General features: G+C 41.6%; 1 protein-coding gene across 1 annotated transcript in view; it reads left to right on the top strand.

The window, feature by feature from the left end:
• The window catches only part of crabp1a (cellular retinoic acid binding protein 1a), a 31,542-nt gene extending 11,429 nt beyond the window's left edge, over positions 1 to 20,113 (top strand). The window contains exons 3-4 of the mRNA XM_021564834.2: positions 16,985 to 17,098; positions 19,731 to 20,113. Coding sequence (XP_021420509.1) covers positions 16,985 to 17,098; positions 19,731 to 19,781 — 165 coding nt within the window. The 3' untranslated portion in view covers positions 19,782 to 20,113. The remainder of the gene's footprint in view (positions 1 to 16,984; positions 17,099 to 19,730) is intronic.
• Positions 20,114 to 20,533: the final 420 nt, after the last annotated feature.

Below are 20,533 nucleotides of genomic sequence, written 5' to 3'. Positions count from 1 at the left end.
CATTCACCATCTCAGATTGTTCTGAAATCATTTTTGCAGTTTTAAACAGATAAGTTTAGCATTCCTGCAGCCTTTTTTTATTTATATAATTTGATCTCTGAGAAATTAAGCTAATTGATTGCACCCAAATTGGACATTTAAATTGATAGGTTTCATAAAATATTTTTTTACCCCTTTTTCTCCCCAATTTCGTGATGTCTAATTGGTGGTTACAGTTTTGTCCCATCGCTGCAACTGCCGTACATACTTGGGAGAGGTGAAGGCGAGAGCCATGTGTCCTCCGAAACACGACCCTGCCAAGCACTGCTTCTTGACACACTGCTCGCACCAGCGTGTCTGAGGAAACATTGTACAGCTGGCGACCGAAGTCAACTTGCAGGCACCCGGCCTGCCACAAGGAGCACTAGAGCGCGATGGAACAAGGAAACCTCGGGCTGCCAAACCCTCCCCTAATCCGGATGACGCTGGGCCAATTGTGCGCCGCATCATGGATCGTCTCAAGCACTGTGATGCAATGCCTTAGACCACTGCGCCATTCGGGAGGTCCACAAAAAGCCACCGCCCACGCTAAGAACCCAATTCTGAATTTTCTTATCCACTGTCCACACTCAGTTTTACCCATATCAGATTTGCACATTCCCACTGTAGCCTCTGTAGTTGCACACAGATGCAATGCTCATTTCCTGGCATTGTTACTTAACATTTTGGGTTGGATGTCATGGTAACGCCAGGTCACGTGCAAAAAAGCCACATCAGAGCAAACATCAAAATTGTATCAGGTTTGAGATCCACGTACTGTGCTTTCGGAAAGCATTCAGACGCTTTCCCTTTTTCCACAATTTGTTACATTACAGCCTTATTCTAAAATTCATTAAATAAATGTTTTCCCTCATCAATCTACACAAAATACCCCACAACGAGAAAGCGAAAACAGGTTTTTATAAATGTTTGCAAAAAAAACAACATAAATAACTTATTTACGAAATAACTTATTTACATAAGTATTCAGAATCTTTGCTATAAGACTCGAAATTGACATCAGGTGCATCCTGTTTCCATTGATCATCCTTGAGATGTTTCTAAAACTTGATTGGAGTTCACCTGTGGTAAATTCCATTGATTGATCATGATTTGGAAATGCACACACTTGTGTCCTATAGTTGACAGTGCATGTCAGAGCAAAAACCAAGCCATGGGGTAGAAGGAATAGCTCTGAGAGGATTGTGTCAAAGCACAGATCTGGGGGAGAAGGGCCTTGGTCATGGAGGTAACCAAGAACCTTATGGTCACTATGATAGAGCTCCAGAGTTCTTCTGGGGAGATGGGAGAACCTTCCAGAAGGACAACCATCTGCAGCACTCCACCAATCGGCCTTTATGGTAGAGTGGCCAGACGGAAGCCACTCCTCAGTAAAAGGCACATAACAGCCCACTTAGATTTAGCCAAAAGGCACTTAAAGGACTCTGACCATGAGAAACAAGATCTGATCTGAAGAATCCAAGATTGAACTCTTTGGCCTGAATGGCAAGCATCACGTCTGGAGGAAACCTGGCACCTTCCCTACGGTGAAGCATGGTTGTGGCAACATCATGCTGTGGGGATGGTTTTCAGCGGCAGGAACAGGGAGACCAAAGATGAACGGAGCAAAGTATAGAGAGATCCTTGATGAAAACCTGCTCCAGAGCGCTCAGGACCTCAGACTGGGGCAAAGGTTCACCTTCCAACAGGACAATCATCCTAAGCACACAGCCAAGACAACATAGGAGTGACTTTGGGACAAGTCTCTGAATGTCCTAGAGTGGCACAGCCAAAGCCTGGATTTGAACCCCATCTAACATCTCTGGACAGACCTGAAAATAGCTGTGCAGCGACGCTCCCCATCCAACCTGACAGAGCTTGAGAGGATCTGCAGAGAGGAATGGGAGAAACTCCCCAAATACAGGTGTGCCAAGCTTGTAGCATCATAGCCAAGAAGACTTGAGGCTGTAATCGCTGCCAAAGGTGCTTCAACACAGTACTGAGTAAAAGGTCTGAATACTTACTGTATGTAAATTAGATATTTCCATTTTTTATTTTGAATACATTTGCAAAAAAAAATTGTGTGTAGATTGATGATGGGGAAAAAAATGTAATCCATTTTAGAATAAGGCTGTAACGTAACTAAATGTGAAAAAAGTGTGAAAAAAGTAAAGGGGTCTGAATACTTTCTGAATGCACTGTATGGATGTGGTATATAAAAAAAAGATTAGATTCCATGTGTTTTTTTTCTGTTTGCACATTAGGGAAAATATCAGATTGGTATCAGATATGGAAATAATCTGCAATTTATAATTTTGTGTCCCCTTGATATTTTAAGTAGAAATTGTGCTCCAATATTGTATTTAAAAAACAAAAACCTGTTATATTAAATAAAGTGCCCTTTAATATAGACCACATAGACAATTCAATAAATATTTTTTTTTAATGTGAATAAACACCTAAATTGCTAAAGTGCCAAAAATCAGCCCTCATCATGACTTCTAGGAAGATTTTAACCCTTAACCCACCATCATTATAAAGGCCTAGTTACGCAATTTCTGAAGATTTTAATGTATTTCATGTAATTGATTCATGTGATCCCTCATTTTACGGTAAACCCTGGTATGTGAACTGAACTCTCGTTTTAATATGGTTAAACTATTCCTTTTGAAATGATTTTTGCAAAAGAAACATTGAACATATAATACTCAAATCATAGTGTAAAAACAGGTGAGCTGGTCCTACTCTTTTTTGGCCATTTGCTGGTGTTTTGTGGTGGGAAACTGAGCACAACACGTCAACCCTGTTACCTATAGATAGATAGATAGGCTAAAAATGTTTAACAATGAAAATTACATTTGTGAAGCTTGCATTCAATTGCCCCTCCCTCCCTCAACTCTGTTACTTTAATGGCACTTTATTGACATTTACTATAGACATTTCGTTTACCCTTAGAAATGGGAAAACATGCTTTTTATGAAGTTGAACATGTGCTCTTTATGACAGAATGTTACAATGAGGTGAAATGAAGTTGTTTTTGACCAAGTTACACTACCCAAAATATACTCTATACGTGGAACGACCCAGATCTGAATTGCACTGCATGTGTAAACGCATCCTAATAAGCTCACCCTCAAGTACACAAAACAGACTTTTCTACTTAATTTGAATCAATCACATAAATTGTCCTATTGAATAACACTGCCATGATCAATTCTGAATGAAATAAATGTTTATTTTAATATGAACATTTAAAAAATGTAAATGCCGAAAACCCCAGAGCAATAATAATCCATCTGCTATTGTTTGAACCAAGTCACATCAGTTAACCTCTTGCATTTAGGGGCATGTGAAGAACATGGATCTTCAATTCTTGAGTTAGTCATTTGAAATGTGATTAAGTTAGGTCGAAGTACTTACCAGCAATCACATGTTATAGCATCTAAGACCGCTTAAGACCGCTTTAGATCTAAGACCAGTTTCAGATCAGGCCATGGGATGATTTTACTAAGAGCTGGTAACAGTCGCCCAAGCATACATCTCTAGGACACTAACATATTCCTCTTAAAATAAAATAAAATAAAAGAGTAACAGTCGAATCCCCCCAAAAATACCACAAAAATGTCTAGACAAATGGTATTCTGGTGGCAAGATAATTGCAAATGGAAAGAGGAAAACATGCATCATTGCGCAGAGAGCTCTTATGTCAATAAAATCGCCGCTCATAACTGTAAGGGGAAAAATAATCTTACTGGGGAAAATAAATCTTACTTTTGTGAAAAACACAAAATAGAAATGCCAACATTCTATCGTCATGATACGAATGCATCTTACTCAATTTCTAGACTGACTGAAACAGGAATCTGTAACTCCTTGGTTTGAGCATCAGGTTATGGCACTGGGTTTTTATTTACTTTATTTTACCATTATTTAACTAGTCAGTTAAGAACACATTCTTATTTTCAATGATGGCCTAGGAACAGTGGGTTGACTGCCTTGCTCAGGGGCAGAACAACAGATTGTTACCGTGTCAGCTCAGAGATTTGATCTTGCAACATTTTGGTTACGAGTCCAACTCTCTAACCACTAGGCTACCTGCCGGGTTCCACAGCCTGTGCCGGATATTTTACAATTCAGTGTTGGATCGTAAGAGACAGAAAGGCCCCTTACAGTCTGTGCCCTCAGGCATGGTGGACAGACCATCTTGTACCTCCAGATCCCCATCGGTTATGTCTGGGTATTTATGTGTAGAGTCTATGGGAATGGCTCATGTCTGTCAGGTAGCATATGACCGATCCCCTCCATTCCTTCGATTTAAAGTATTTTCTGACTGTTCGTGAGGTTTGAGGATCACTTTAAAAAAAGGCTCTGCTCCCAACCTCGATACAAGTATTTCTCAGGTATATTTCCTTGGTCGGCTTCCACTTAGCGTCATATTAGGCACAGTCCTCAATTAGACACAGTACTGGCTGGGCTTGTGTCAGGGTCCCGAGCCCTGGGCCTGGCCCAGGTTGGGGGGTTTAAAGGGATTACACTAATCTACCCAAGGCAAACAGGCGAGGGCTGTTTCACACTGGCACAAGGTTAAAAGCGCTCTCTAATCGGGGGATTGGAGGGGATCAGGAGATGCCCCACTTACAGGGGCATCTCATTTCTGCCGGCAGGGAGAAAGTGATAAGGAGCATTCAGTGCTGAGAGTCACCCCACAGGGAAGGGGGCTGGATCAAAGTTTTAGACAGGAGTCACAGTGACCCTCCCCCAAAAAGTGATAATGACACTGAGAGAAACCTGACTGACGTTGACAAGCAAATTTCACCAATGCAAAGCTCTTCAACGTCAAAGTGGCCATTGATGCTGTAGAAAGTTGAAAAGGAGAAGCTACAGCTGTGCATATGTGCTTACCACGATTAACTCACTCTGCTTGTCAGCGACTACACTTATTTTTCATACCGAACCTTGGTGCAACCATTATGGTCTCTCCTGTAGACCGACACCAAGAGGGAGAACGCTGCACTTCACGACAGACGACTTTGACAAATCAAGTCTTTTAGCCTGGCTGGTTGCTATAGAGACAGACTTTTAGAATTACTCACCTGCCACAGGGTACACTACGTGCCGGGGGTTCAGGGAGATCGATTAAGATGGCGTGCAAAGACTGCTGTCGTAGTTCCTTCCCGTCATTTGAGAAGACGGTCCATCAAGACGACAAAAAGGTGATTCTTATTGACATACAGTCCCTTCAGAAAGTATTCATACCCCTTGACTAGTTCTACATTTTGTTGTGCTACAGCCTGAATTCAAAATGGATCACATTTTTTTTTTGTTCACCCATCTACACACAATACTCCATAATGACAAAGTGAAAACAAATTTGTTAAAAATGAAATGCAGAAATATCTCATTTACATGTGTATTCAGACCCTTAAGTCAATACTTTGTAGAAGCACCTTTCTGGGTAAGTATCTAAGAGCTTTCCACACCTGGATTGTGCAACATTTTCCCATTATTATTAAACACATTTTTCAAGCTCTATCAAATTGGTTGATCATTGCTAGACAACCATTTTCAGGTCTTACCATAGATTTTCAAGTAGATTTAAGTCAAAACTGTATCTTGGCCACTCAGGAACAATCACTGTCTTCTTGGTAAGCAACTCCAGTGTAGATTTGGCCTTGTGTTTTAAGTTATTGTCCTGCTGAAAGGTGAATCAATCTCCCAGTGTCTGGTGGAAAGCAGACAATCAGATTTTCCTAAAGGATTTTAGGTGTTCTTAGCTCCATTCCATTTCTTAACGATTACAAGTATACCGAGTATACCGATAACATAATGCAGCAACCACTATTCTTGAAAATATGGCGAGTGATACTCAGTAATATGCTCTATTGGCATTGCCCCAATGTTTGCTTTTCATATTTTTTACCCATCTACCAATAGGTGACCTTCTTTGCAAGGCATTGGAAAACCTCTCTAGTCTTTGTGGTTGAATCTGTGATTGAAATTCACTGTATGTGTAGGGTACAGAGATTTGGTTGTCGTTAAAAATTCATGTTAAACACTATTACTGTACACCGAGTGAGTCCATGTAACTTTTTATGTGAGAAGTTATGCAAGTTTTTACTCCTGAACTTATTTAGGCTTCCCATAACAAGGGGTTGGATACTTACTGAATCAAGACATTTCAGCTTTTCATTTTGATTTAATTTGTAAAAAATACATTTAAAAAATATAAATAAAATTATATATATATACACTACTGTTCAAAAGTTTGGGATCACTTAGAAATGTCCTCGTTTTTGAAAGAAAATCCCATTTTTTTTGTCCATTAAAATAACATCAAATTGATCCGAAATACAGTGTAGACATTGTTAATGTTGTAATTGACTATTGTAGCTGGAAATGGCTGATTTTTTAATGGAATATCTACATAGGCGTACAGAGGCTCTGTAATGTTTCTCCTCTTCATCTGATGAGGAGTATGAAGGATCGGACCAATATGCAGCGTGGTACGTGTCCATGTTGATATTTATTAACACTGAACACAAAAACAAAAAACAAGGAGAACGAACAAAAACGAAACAGTTCTGCCTGGTGCAGACACAGAGACAGAAAACAATCACCCACCACTCAAGTGGGAAAAACAGGCTGCCTAAGTATGGTTCTCAATCAGAGACAACGATTGCCAGCTGCCTCTGATTGGGAACCATACCAGGCCAAACACATAGAAATGGAAAACATAGAACACAAAACATAGAATACCCACCCCAACTCACACCCTGACCAACCTAAAACAGAGACATAAAAAAGGAACTAAGGTCAGGACGTGACAGGCCCATTGTCAGCAACCATCACTCCTGTGTTCCAATGGCACGTTGTGTTAGCTAATCCAAGTTTATAATTTTAAAAGGCTAATTGATCATTAGAAAACCCTTTTGCAATTATGTTAGCACAGCTGAAAACTTGTTGTTCTGATTAAAGAAGCAATAGAACTGGCCTTCTTTAGACTAGTTGAGTATCTGGAGCATCAGCATTTGTGGGTTCAATTACATGCTCAAAATGGCCATAAACAAAAGCACTTTCTTCTGAAACTCGTCAGTCTATTTGTGTTCTGAGAAATTAAGGCTATTCCATGCAAGAAATTGCCAAGAAACTGAAGCTCTCATACAGCGCTGTGTACTACTCCCTTCACAGAACAGCACAAACTGTCTCTAACCAGAATAGAAAGAGGAGTGAGAGGCCAATGTGCACAACTGAGCAAGAGGACAAGTACATTAGAGTGTCTAGTTTGAGAAACTATTCTCCTATGTAAAAAATAGTAAAAATAAAGAAAAACTCTTGAATGAGTAGGTGTTCCAACACTTTTGACCGGTAGTGTATATATACAGTGGGCTCCAAAATTACTGGGACCCCTGACTGGCAATGGACAAACAATACTTAAAAAATAAACAATATAACTGTAGAGAAACTCAAAATACCAACATGTGAGAAATACGGTTCTTTATTAATGTTTCAAATGGAACCCAACAAAATAATTTATTGATTTAATTATAAATCAATGTCCTCCAAATCTTGGTTTCACAATTAATGGCAGCCTTAAAGATTATTGAAAATAACATCTACCAAATTTAAACCAATAATTAAATTCCATTTATTTAAGTTTATGTAAGTCTTAAAGAACTATATTGAGCCATTACATCCCTTCCTGTTTCACTAGGGTAAAAAAAATAGGTAACACCCTTGGTCATCCAACACCATGAAGAAAACAAAAGAACTGGCAGTTCAAAAGAGACAGATGGTCGTAGACCTTCATAAATCTGGTAACGGTTACAAGAAGATCCACAAACGATTGAATATACCACTGAGCACTGTCAGGGAAATTATTAAAACATTCAAAAGAAATGGAACAGTTGAAAACCTCACGGGTAGAGGACACAAATGCATTTTGCTCTTCAGGATAGGGAGGAGGATGGTGAGAGAAGCAACAAAATCCCCAAGAATCACTGTGCAAGAATTGCAGGCCTTGGTGGCGCATTGGGGTCACCAGGTTTCAAAAAGCCCCAGCAGATGCCACCTCCACAAACACAGGCTCTTTGGAATGGTTGCCAGAAGAAAGCCCTTTCTGACCCACAGACGCAAGCGCTTGGAGTTTGCCAAAAGTAATTTAATTTATGACTGGAAGAAGTTGCTCTGGTCAGATGAGACCAAAATGTAACGTTTTGGTCAGATACAGCATCAGCATGTTTGGCGTCGAAACAGAGATGCATACAAGGAGAGGCACCTCATACCCACGGTGAAATATGGTGGTGGGTCAGTGATGTTTTGGGGCTGTTTTAATTCCAGAGGTCCAGGGGCACTGGTTAAGATTCACAGCATAATGAATGCCACCAACTATCAGGCAATTTTGGCTGACAATCTGGTTGCCAGATGTCTGGGACTTGGCCGTGGGTGCACTTTCCAACGAGACAATGACCCAAAACATACCTCAAGATCCACACAGAAATGATTCTGTGACAACAAAATCAATGTTCTGCCATGGCCATCTCAGTCGCAGGACCTCAAGCCAATCGAAAAAAAATGTGGGCTGAGTTGAAGAGGGCAGTTGATAAGAGCAAACCCAAGAATGTGAAGGATCTTGAAAGGATCTGCATATAGGAATGGTCCAAAATCCCTCCAAATATGTTCCTTAACCTTGTCAAACATTACAGGAAAAGACTCCATGCTGTTATCCCTGCCAGAGGTGGTTGATGAGAAGTGAGGAGTGCCAATAATTATGAAACCTTGATTTTGGTGAAATGTATTTTGTATTAAATAATTGTATGATTTTGGTTGGTTCCATTGAAACAGTAATAAAGTACAGTATTTCTCACATGTTGGTATTTTGAGTTTTGAGTATATTGTTTATATATATATTTTAAGTATTGTGCCAGTAATTTTGGAGCCCACGGTCTATATATATTTCTACTTTGACATTTTGGGGTATTGTGTGTAGGCCAGTGACAAAGTATTTCAATTTAATCTATTTTAAATTCAGTCTGTAAAACAATAAAATGTGGAAAAAGTCAAGGGGTGTGAATACTTTCTGAAGGCACTGTATAAGGAGATCCGAAGTGAGTTAGTTCAGTGAGGCAACATGCCTTCAGTTTAGAGTTAAGTGAGATGGCTCCCTGGGTCTTGGCTATTGGAGCTTATTAGGCTGTTGCGGTGACAGCCACGCTCCCTGCTGTCCTTTGACAGACAATGTGTCATCCACAGTCAGCCAAGTGCTTGGAACACGCCTGCAGCAAGGCACAGGGAGACCACAGCTCCACAGCTAGCCGTGGAACGTCTCATGAAAGAATGCTTTTGGCTGAATTTTGCTCAAACACTGTGTCATGTTGACAACTCACTGGATCAATGTGATAAACTAAAAACCAGTGACGTACCAATGAATAATAGATAGCTTTCAGGACTGTGCATTGTCATAAAATCACTAAATGTAATGTTTTATGAAGATACCTTGCAAGCAAATGAAAAACTGTAATAGCCTACAATAATATCTTGGGTGGGGTGGAGATCATGGGAAGGGCTTTCATTTAAGATACTGCTAAGTAAAGCACAAGAAATTCCCAATTCACCCCAAAACATAGATGATTATTCAGAGCAGGAAATAGGATTTTCCCCACTTAAAATTAGACTCCCTCTTTGTCTGCTGAGAGGCCATGGTAACAGAACGGCTCTTATCCAAAGCCAAAGCCAGCAGATGTTCCAGTCAACTAGCTTGTTAAATGATACAGAAGAGGCATGACGGGGGTAAACCAAATGCCCGGAGGAGGGATGGGGAGAAAGAGACCAGAAGAAAGAGAGAGGGAGGGAGAGAGGTAGGGGGAAAGAGAGAGCAAATCCATCCGAGTCGGTGCCAGAGACGGATGATAGTGGAAAATGGGGCCGTAGCAAATCGACTCTGGGTTTATTAGAAAGGAGAGGAGAGAGCTTGAAAAAAGCGCAGTGCACAGCGAAGCTCCACTTTTCAGCTGTAGCTTGTCTGTCTACGGGCCCGGCAGGCACTCTGATCGCTTCCCCCAACCTTTGATATGGTGATTAACATTTGGGTCTCACAGACTAGGAACTGCAGCATAATCAACTGTGGACAACATCAAACAGCATGGAGAACGGCTATGTACACACTATCGAGCTTTGTTCAAAATTGTCCTTTTAATTATATTGAAAAATAGCTATACTCACCAGCAATTAGAAGGAATAGACTACTTCGTAAATCTTCATAATTGAGTTGCCGTAGTTGTATTTGGATCATTTGGGAAAATGTTTTACTCAGTTGTGACTAAATGTGTTGAGACCAAATATTGTACACATTTTGGAGTTACCGTAGTATTAAACTCCTTTTTGATAATTTGGAAAATATTCTATGACCGTATTGTGGAATGTGGATTACTAAATTAGCATTGCGTAGTGACTTAATCTTCTGGTCAGTTCCCGGAGTGACAGGCTAGCATCTGGCTCCATAAGTTTGCATTTTATGCTTAAGTGAGTTACGTTGTTGGGGACGCAGGTTTGAATCTCGAGTCTGCGGTGGTAGAGATGGACAGTGGTGCTATATTATTCAGATCTCTCAGTTGGCTCTGAGATTGCTGCCAAGATAGAGGAGGTGGTCAAAGGTAACATTATCAAAACAAACTTCACAAGAAACTCTTTAGCCAAGAACCACAGATCTGGCTCATTTTGCATCAATAGTCAGCCAAGACTTTAGGCTTTGGTCCCTGGCTTTTATGAATTGATAATCTTTTAATATTTGAATCAATTTACCCAAGGGAAAATATGTCTTAAAACCGTTATTAAATCAAACTAACTGAGAAAAAAACTTGACCTTTTTGGTGCTTTTCTGCCTATAAAAAAGGACTTCATAGATGAGACTTAAGTCTCAAGGATTTGGAGACAGGTCCTGAAGTTTGTATTTAATTTAAAAGAGGCTTAAATAAATATAATTTAATGGAGGTTGTTCCTTTTGCACCCCAGGGCAAGATTAGGGGTGGTTCAAGAAGAGGATAGGGGTGTTGCATCAAACCGATTGAAGTAGCTTGTGTCCAATGTACATAATGACTAATGGATCCCAATGAGACCAAGGCCCTCTTTTGAAAGGGAGCCAGCCCTGCATAAACAAAAATGTATAAAATGTACAACATTCAAACATAATCAATCAATCAAATGTATTTGCAAAGGCCTTTTTACATTAGCAGTTGTCACAAAATGCTTATACAAAACCCAGCCTAAAACCCCAAAGAGCAAGCAGAGCAGATGTAGAAGCACAGTGGCTAGGAAAAACTCCCTAAAAAGGCAGGAACCTAGGAAGAAACCTAGAGAGGAATCAGGCTCTGGGGGGTTGCCAGTCATCTTCTGACTGTGCCAGGTGGAGATTAGAAGGGTACATGGCCATTAAGGACAGAAAGTTCTTCCAAGATATTCAAATGTTCATAGATGATCCGAATTTCATAATCAAGCATACAGAGGTCAAGACAGCAGGTACGAGAGAGAGAGAGAGGGAGAGGGAGGAGGAGGGAGTCTAAACAGCAGGTCTGGGACAAGGTAGCACGTCCGGTGAACAGGTCAGGATTCCATAGCTACAGGCAGAACAGAAGCACGACCAGGTGGACTGGAGTCTTCAGGCCAGCTATTCCTGAAGAACGGTCATAGGGCTCAGGTCCTCTGGGAGAGGAGAGAGAGAAGAGGGAGAGAATAACTAAGATCACACAGGACACCTGACAAGAGAATTTAACTAGATAGGACAGACTGACCCTAGCCACCCGGTAAATACACTATTGCAGCATAGACACTATGCTGCCTGGCCGGCTCCCCTCTCCACTGGGATTCTCTGCCTCTGACCCTATTACAGGGGCTGAGTCATTGGCTTGCTCGAGCTCAACAATGCCGTCCCTAGGAGGGGTGTATCACGTTATGCCAGGATTGTTTTGCTATACAAGTAGGCTGAGTCACTGACGTGATCTTCCTGTCCGGTTTTGTGCCCCTTCGGGCTTGTGCGGTGGGGAGATATTCATTGGCTATACTCAGCCTTGTCTCAGTAAGTTAGTGGTGTGTTGATCTCCCTTTGGTGGTGTGGAGACTTTGCTTTGGCAAAGTAGGTGGGGTTATACCCAGCCAGGCAGGATATAGCCACTCATCAGTAAGAGGCACATGACAGCCCGCTTGGAGTTTGCCTGAAGGCACCTGAAGACACTCAGTCCATGAGAAACAAGATTCTCTGGTCTGATGAAACCAAGATTGAACTCTTTGGCCTGAATGCCAAGCATCACATCTGGAGGAAACCTGGCACCATCCCTACTGTGAAGCATGGTGGTGGCAGTATCATGCTGTGGGGATGTTTTTCAGCGTCAGGGACTGGAAGATTAGTCAGGATCTAGGGAAAGATGAACGGAGCAAAATACAGAGAAATCCTTGATAAAAACCTGCTCTAGAGCACTCAGGACCTCAGACTGGGGTGAAGGTTCACCTTCCAACAGGACAACGAACCTTAGCACACAGCCAAGACAAAGCAGGAGTGGCTTCTGGACAAGTCTCTGAATATCCTTGAGTGGCACAGCCAGAGCCCGGACTTGAACCCGATTGAACATCTCTGGAGAGACCTGAAAATAGCTGTGCAGCAACACTCCCCAAACAACCTGACAGAGCTTGAGAGGATCTGCAGAGAGGAATTATAGAAAATCCCCAAATACAGGTGTGCCCAAGAATATTTGAGGCTGTAAATCGCTACCAAAGGTGCTTCAACAAAGTAGTGAGTAAAGGGTCTGAATACTTATGTAAATGTAATATTTAAGCTATTGTTTTTAAATAAATGAGCAAAACTTTCTAAAAAACAGTTTCCGCTTTGCCATTACGAACCCAATTGAACATCAGATTGATGAGGAAAAAAACATTTCATCCATTTTAGAAAAAGGCTGTAACGTAACAAAATGGAAAAAGTGAAGGGTTCTGAAAGCTTTCCGAATCCACTGACTGTACAAAACATTAGGAACACCTGCTCTTTCCATGGCATAGACTGACCAGGTGAAAGCTATGATCCCCTATAGATGTCCCTTGTTAAATCCACTTCAATCAGTGTAGATGAAGGGGAGGAGACTGGTTAAAGAAGAAGCCCTGAGACATAGATTGGGGTATGGTAGTAGGGACCAGGCGCACCGGTTTGAGTGTGTCAAGAACTGCAACACTGGTGGGTTTTTCACGCTCAACAGTTTCTAGTGTGTATAAAGAATGGTCCACCACCTTCACAAACTACCTGCCCTCCAGAACACCTACACCACCCGATGTCACAGGAAGGCCATAAAGATCATTAAGGACAACAACCACCCGAGCCACTGCCTGTTCACCCCGCAATCATCCAGAAGGCGAGGTCAGTACAGGTGCATCAAAGCAGGGACCGAGAGACTGAAAAACAGCTTCTATCTCGAGGCCATCAGACTGTTAAACAGCCACCACTAACATTGAGTGGCTGCTGCCAACATACTGACTCAACTCCAGCCACTTTAATAATGGAAATTGATGGAAATTGATGTAAAAATATATCACTAGCCACTTTAAACAATGACACTTAATATAATGTTTACATACCCTACACCACTCATCTCATACAGTGTATGTATATGTATATACTGTACTCTATATCATCTACTGCATCTTGCCATATTTATGTAATACATGTATCACTAGCCACTTTAAACTATGCCACTTTGTTTATAAGAGAATCCTAAAACACGGGACGAGATGTTAAAAACTGTCCATTGTACCAATAGATGGTATGCACTCACATGAGATTTGCCGTGATGTTGACAGAGTGGCATGGGAGGTTTATTTCTTAGACTGGGTTAAGATGTCAATTTTGGGACACATCCTCAGTAGTGTGCCTTCGAATCAGTGGGTGTTTTGGCCTTTAATCACTAAACACCCTCATCAAAGGTGGCCAGCTAAAGGGTGATCAGGCCTTAGCTTGTGTCCCATGCCCAATTAAGATTTCCCACGGGACTATGCAAGGCAGGGGCGTCCTCTTCCCTGAGCCAGCCCTACAGTTGACCGCATATACCCTACATTACTCATCTCATATGTATATACTGTACTCTATACCATCTACTGCATCTTGCCTATGCCGTTCTGTACCATCATTCATTCATATATCTTTATGCACATATTCTTTATCCCTTTACACTTGTGTGTATAAGGTAGTAGTTGTGGAATTGTTAGGTTAGATTACTCGTTGGTTATTACTGCATTGTCGGAACTAGAAGCACAAGCATTTTGCTACACTCGCATTAACATCTGATAACCATTTGTATGTGGCAAATAAAATTTTATTTGATTTAGAGTCCATGCCCCGGCGAATTGAGGCTGTTCTGATGCCAAAAGGCAGTGCAACTCAATATTAGGAAGGTGTTCCTAATGTTTTTTACACTCAGTGTGTGTATGTATATACACTGAACAGAAATATAAAAACGCAACATGTAAAGTGTTGGTCCCATGTTTCATGAGACATTGCCACAGATGTCTCAAGTTTTAAGGGAGCGTGCAATTGGCCTGCCGAGTGTAGGAATGTCCACCAGAGCTGTTGCCAGAGAATTTCATGTTAATTTCTCTACCATAAGCCATAAGCCAATTTGACAGTATGTCCAACTGGCCTCACAACCGCACACCACGTATAACCACACCAGCCCAGGTTCTCCACATCCGACTTCTTCACCTGTGGGATCTGAGACCAGCCTGAGACCAGCCACGAGACAGCTGATGAATCTGTGGGTTTGCACAACCAAAGAATTTCTGCACAAACTGTCAGAAACCGTCTCAGGGAAGCTCATCTGTGTGCTCGTTGACCTCAGCAAGATATTGGCCTGACTGCAGTTCGGCGTCCTAACCGACTCCAGTGGGCAAATGCTCACCTTCGATTTCCGCTGGCACGCTGGAGAAGTGTGCTCTTCACGGACAAATCCTGGTTTCAAATGTACCGGACAGATGGCAGACAGACAGCGTGTGTGGCGTTGTGTGGGCCATACACTGTTCGCAATGTTGTGTGTCAACATTGCAAACTGAGTGCCCCATGGTGGCGGTAGGGTTATGGTATGGGCAGGCATAAGCTACGGACAACAAACACAATTGCATTTTATCGATGGCAATTTGAATGCACAGAGATACGGTGGCCCATTCTCGTGGCATTCATCTGCTACCATCACCTCATGTTTCAGCATGATAGTGCACGTCCCCATGTTGCAAGGACCTGTACACAATTCCACTAAGCTGATGGCCCAGTTCTTCCATGGCCTGCATACTCACCAGACATGTCACCCATTGAGCATGTTTGGGATGCTCTGGATCGACATGTACGAGAGCGTATTCCAGTTCCCGCCAATATCCAGCCACTTCACACAGCCATTGAAGAGGAGTGGGACAACATTCCACAGGCCACAATCAACAGCCTGATCAACTCTATGCGAAGGAGATGTGTCACGCTGCATGAGGCATGTTTGCTTGTATCTGTTTGTTTGACCAGACTGTTTGTATCTGGTGGTCACACCAGATACTGACTGGTTTCCTGATCCACGACCCTACCATTTATTAAAAAGGTATCTGTAACCAACACATGCGTTCCTATACTCCCAGTCATGTCATAGATTAGGGCCTAATGAATTAATTTAAATGGACTGATTTCCATATATGAACTGTAACTCAGTAACATCTTTGAAATTGTTGCATGTTGCGTTTATATTTTTGTTCTGTGGAGATAAGCTAAATCTCAAAAGGTGGGACATGCATATACAGTCTGTCACAAACACAGGCTTCAGGGAAGCAGTGGGTCCTTGCTTCCGCGACCACCACATATATCCCTAACTACGTAGCTCCCACATAGCAACTACCACTGGAGGATGAGGAGAGGGTCGCTGCGAGCATGTGGGATGTGGTCCGGCGGCTGCTCCATGAGATGGCTGGCTCAGTAACCCAGGACCAGATTCAGAGGATCTTTCACTGGGTACTGAGATGGAGTGAGAAGGACAGGGGGAGCGGCGGAGGACTTCGTCGGAAGGCTCCGGTGAAGTCAGGGGGCTCAAAGCTGTAAAACGGTTAGAGAGCCGCAGCTCTGGACGAGAGGACAGAGGGAGGATAGGTTGGATTCCACTTTGCCTCCAATGGTGTAGAGCAAGACACAGTAGTTCTCCGGTTCCCGTCAGTGGGATGTGTTAATATGGGAAAGTGGTCCGAGGTAGTATCCTCAGTAGCTACTGCAGAGGAGCCCAATCTCGTTAGCAACCAGGATTATCACCTCAGTCATTTAGAATTGTTGCATCAAAAACCGCATGCAGTCTTGAAGTTTCCATAGCGAGAGCGAGACCCTGTTCTCCTCTAGTAGCTCAATGATCTGGTCTGTTGAGGCAACGAGTTGTTTACACTTTTCACAAGTGTATAAGTCAGTAAATCCTTACACTCTTTCACTATGATGAACATATCACAGATCTCACATTTTATGGCTTCACTGTCCATCTCCGGATCTGACTCCAAATCAGAGCAGTCCGACATGCTTATACTCGGGTCAGAAACAGCAGTCATGGCTTCTAGAGCCAACCGCGATGTGAGACAAGCTTTGTTTCTGCCAGCCAAGTAGCAAAATATTAAACGGGTAAGTATTTTTTTTTTAAGTATAAAACACAGAAGCTCTGTATCGCCGCTCCATACTGTCTGCTTCCTACAAACACCAATAATGACAATACATTGTAGTTATACACCTTATACTCTTCTACTGTTTTTGTATCAATTTTAAGCATTTACCTCGAGGGCACCCTATGTGGAAAATATTGCTGTGTGTAAAAGGAAAAATTACCAGTTGTGTTGCGGAGGCATCTGCCAATTATATTTTATATTATAAAACAATGAATGAATGTACTGTAGTCTACTGACTTTCCCCCTATATCTTCCTCTGGCCTCACAGAGTCTTGCAATCTGGGAGACGGAGAACAAGATGGTGTGCAAGCAGACTCTGGTGGATGGAGATGGGCCCAAGACATACTGGACAAGAGAACTGCGAGGAGATGAGCTGATTCTGGTGAGGACTACAATAGTAGTCATGGTGGTAGTCAATACTACTAATAGTAGTAGTAGTAATAGTAGTATCGCTAGCCAAATACCTGAACTTGGGCGGTAACCTCGACACCCAGAACCAAATCACCTGCTCACAGTCTGTCAAGAGACTACTTGAGTGATTAAACGAACTCCCATTTTGACATGGATCAATGCGCATAGAATATAAATGTATTATTGGTAAATCTTTCCTTGAAATGGTTATGAACTGTTATAATTCCTTAGAAAGGTCATAGCACCTTCTAGATGCATACAGCATTATTCAACTATGTTGTGCTCTATTTCTGTATTATACCATTTCAGGTCACACTTTATTTGGATAGTCTGGATTTGTAATCAACAAACGATCCGTTGATAAGCAACTACTCGCTAAGGTTACAGTGTGATTTAGAAGGTTAGGGTTAGGGTAAGCATTAAGTTTAGGATTAGGATAAGGGTTTAGGTTAGGGTTAGAGCCAGGGTTAGTAGATAGTTCATTGGAATATTACTCAGTCTGTAGAGCATCTACAGACGGACTATCCAAATCAAGTGTTACCCAGTTTCATAATACACCATCACTGCATCTATAAGATGCTATGAATATGTTTCCAAACCTAATTTTCTGTAGTCCAGCCCAACTCCTCAGTCACAGACCTCATAACTAGTGATATAGCATGAGGGGGAAGGCCTAAAAGCAGCATGTACATTTACTGCACATTAAAGATGGGATATAAAAGCACCTACTGTGCCCTATGAAATACTTTGTTCATAGAATCCCATAAGCAGCCGCCCTGGAGATGCATCCATTTCCCAATGCCACATAAAGGAAACGAGATTAAAAGAGGACATCTTCTGAAGTGAGGAGCTTTGCGTCATCTTTCAGAGAGATGTGCAAGGATTACAACATAACAAGAGGGTTATATAACAGAGCATTGCCAATACCATTATACTCCTGTTGCATGAAGCCAGTGAATACGGGTTTGAGTCGTGGTTTAGTCTATAGCCCATAAAGTAAAATAGAACGGGAAGTGTTCAGGATTAGTCCAATGCACCATTATGAGCCAATAGAATGCAATTAACTGCAAACAAAGTGGAAAATGGGTGTTCAGAAACGCTACTAATGACAAAGTAGATCTTCCTTTAAAAAAAATGCAATACATCTTCTTATATACTTGCACTTCCTTGTCAGTGAGTCACCATATACTGGTGTACGAGCATTGCTCATAAAACTGACAATCAGGAAAGAGTGTATGTATGGATTTTCTTCAAGTGGGTTAGTGATAAAACCAGAGTTCAGTGTTGGGTGCACAGAGCCGGGCTCCAGTGACATTGGATGTCTGACCTCCAGCTGGTGGGGGTGCCTTGCAGCACTAATGGATCCCATTGATATCGTTGAAGAAGGACCGCAGCGGAACTATTCGAATAGCTGCTGGTGACACAGGCACTGCTCTTCTTACTTCAGTCCCCATCACAGGAGGTTGGTGGCACCTTGGCACCTTTCACTGGCTTCATGCAACAGGAGTCCTTAATTGGGGCGGACGGACTTGTGGTAACGGCCGGAGCAGAACGATATCAAATACATCAAACACGTGGCTTCCATGTGTTTGATGACATTCCATTCCAGGCATTATTATGAACTGCCCTACCCTCAGCAGCCTCCACTGGTCGCCATAGACTATTGCACATGATATAACCCCATAATGGCTCCTGTAACTACAGGAGGGATGTTCGGTCGTTTCATACAGTATGCTATATCACTCTGCTCTAACCAGTGTAGGTAGCTTTGAACTTTCAAGTTCTAAGGATTTAGAATGTTTTGATGGGTTCAAGGAAGTCCAACATTTCAAACTCTTAAATGCTTTTAAAAGTGTAGCCTCTTAGTCAAGCAACAGAGCAGCCACCTCGAATGCAGCAAATTAAACCACACTGTGCAGAAGTTGATACTTGTGAGCATTAAAATCGCACCAAGATGATACTGATATACTGTAAAAAATAATACAAAAAAATCACCCTGGAATCTAAGTTCGACATGAGGAAAAGAGTTGTTATCCATCATCAAACTTACACCCAGATGGTGTCTTTTGAATGATGGGTCAGACGGTGAGACTAAAATATATGCAGGAATTTCACGAAAGAGCCAAAACAAACAGTCTGGCCTCGATTCGAGGCTCAACCATTCATTTTAAGGAAGCACACAGACTCAGAAGCTGAAACTCAAAATTATAGTTTGATTGTCTTTGGCAGTTCTCGCTATAACTGGGGCGCATTTCCATAAAATATGCACGCTCTATTTAATTGATTATGATTAAAATCAGTGTTTAAGGCTATGTCTCACAATTAGCACAGCTTTCCCACTTCGCTTCAAAAGAAAAAAATGGGACAGAATTAAGCTGGTTGCAAGGAACACTCAATGTTAGCATTTTGAGGACATGTAAGATATTTACTTTGTTTTATTACATTGGGCACTCATCTGCCATCTAAATAGGTGTTTAATGTAGTGGAAATAAAACCAATGCTCAATTATGCTATAGTTTAACCTTTGCTGACTTATTCTCTTAACGGTATAATGTGAGCTTGAATTGAGAGTATGGGAATCTGTGTTTGTTTGTTTTCCCTAGACGTTCGGGGCTGACGACGTGGTGTGCACACGGATTTACTTACGAGAGTGAAGCTTCAACAAGGCCAACCTGGACACGACAGAAAATACAGAAAATAAAACCAGTCAGATATGTTACAACACTCCTTAACCCCCCCCCCATTTCCCTGCCATGCTGAAAAATCAATATATAGTATATCCTACGTAATTCAGCAGCATCTGCTGCATAGTCTACATAAAACATAAAACAACATTTGTGTAATATGGTAATTTGTGGTGTGGTAATGTGTGTTACAGTTCTGCTATAAATGCGCTTCTCAGTGTTTGATCCATATCTACAACCACTACCTTCTTTGTTGAGTTTGTCAATATTGCAAACAGGAATAAAAATGGGATTAAAAAAAATTGTGTGAGTGTTCAAACTGTTATTTGACAGTATCCAAATTGAGTTACTCAAGCCTTTCCTAGGATTAATAGTGAACATAAAGGTAACGTTAGGCTTACTCAAGTCTCCAGTGGGCCTACAGCTAGAGCATTTTTGACAAGTATAACAAAAACATTGAAGCATTATGAACATCCTGTGTACTATTTTCTTAGTCCAAATAAAATGACAAACTGTCAGGAAGCATTGAGACATACAGTGCATTCTGAAAGCATTCAGACCCCTGGACTTTTTCTACAATTTGTTACGTTGCAGCCTTATTCTAAAATGTATTAAATATTATTTTTTTCCCTCAGAAATCTACACACAATAGCCGATAATGACAAAGCGAAAACGGGTCTTCAGAAATGTTTGCAAATGTATTTTAAAAAATCTAAAAAAGG

This window comes from Oncorhynchus mykiss, chromosome 2 (genome assembly GCF_013265735.2).
Source record: "Oncorhynchus mykiss isolate Arlee chromosome 2, USDA_OmykA_1.1, whole genome shotgun sequence".
Taxonomy (NCBI): domain Eukaryota; kingdom Metazoa; phylum Chordata; class Actinopteri; order Salmoniformes; family Salmonidae; genus Oncorhynchus; species Oncorhynchus mykiss.
This window is presented reverse-complemented; position numbering and strand designations above follow the sequence as displayed.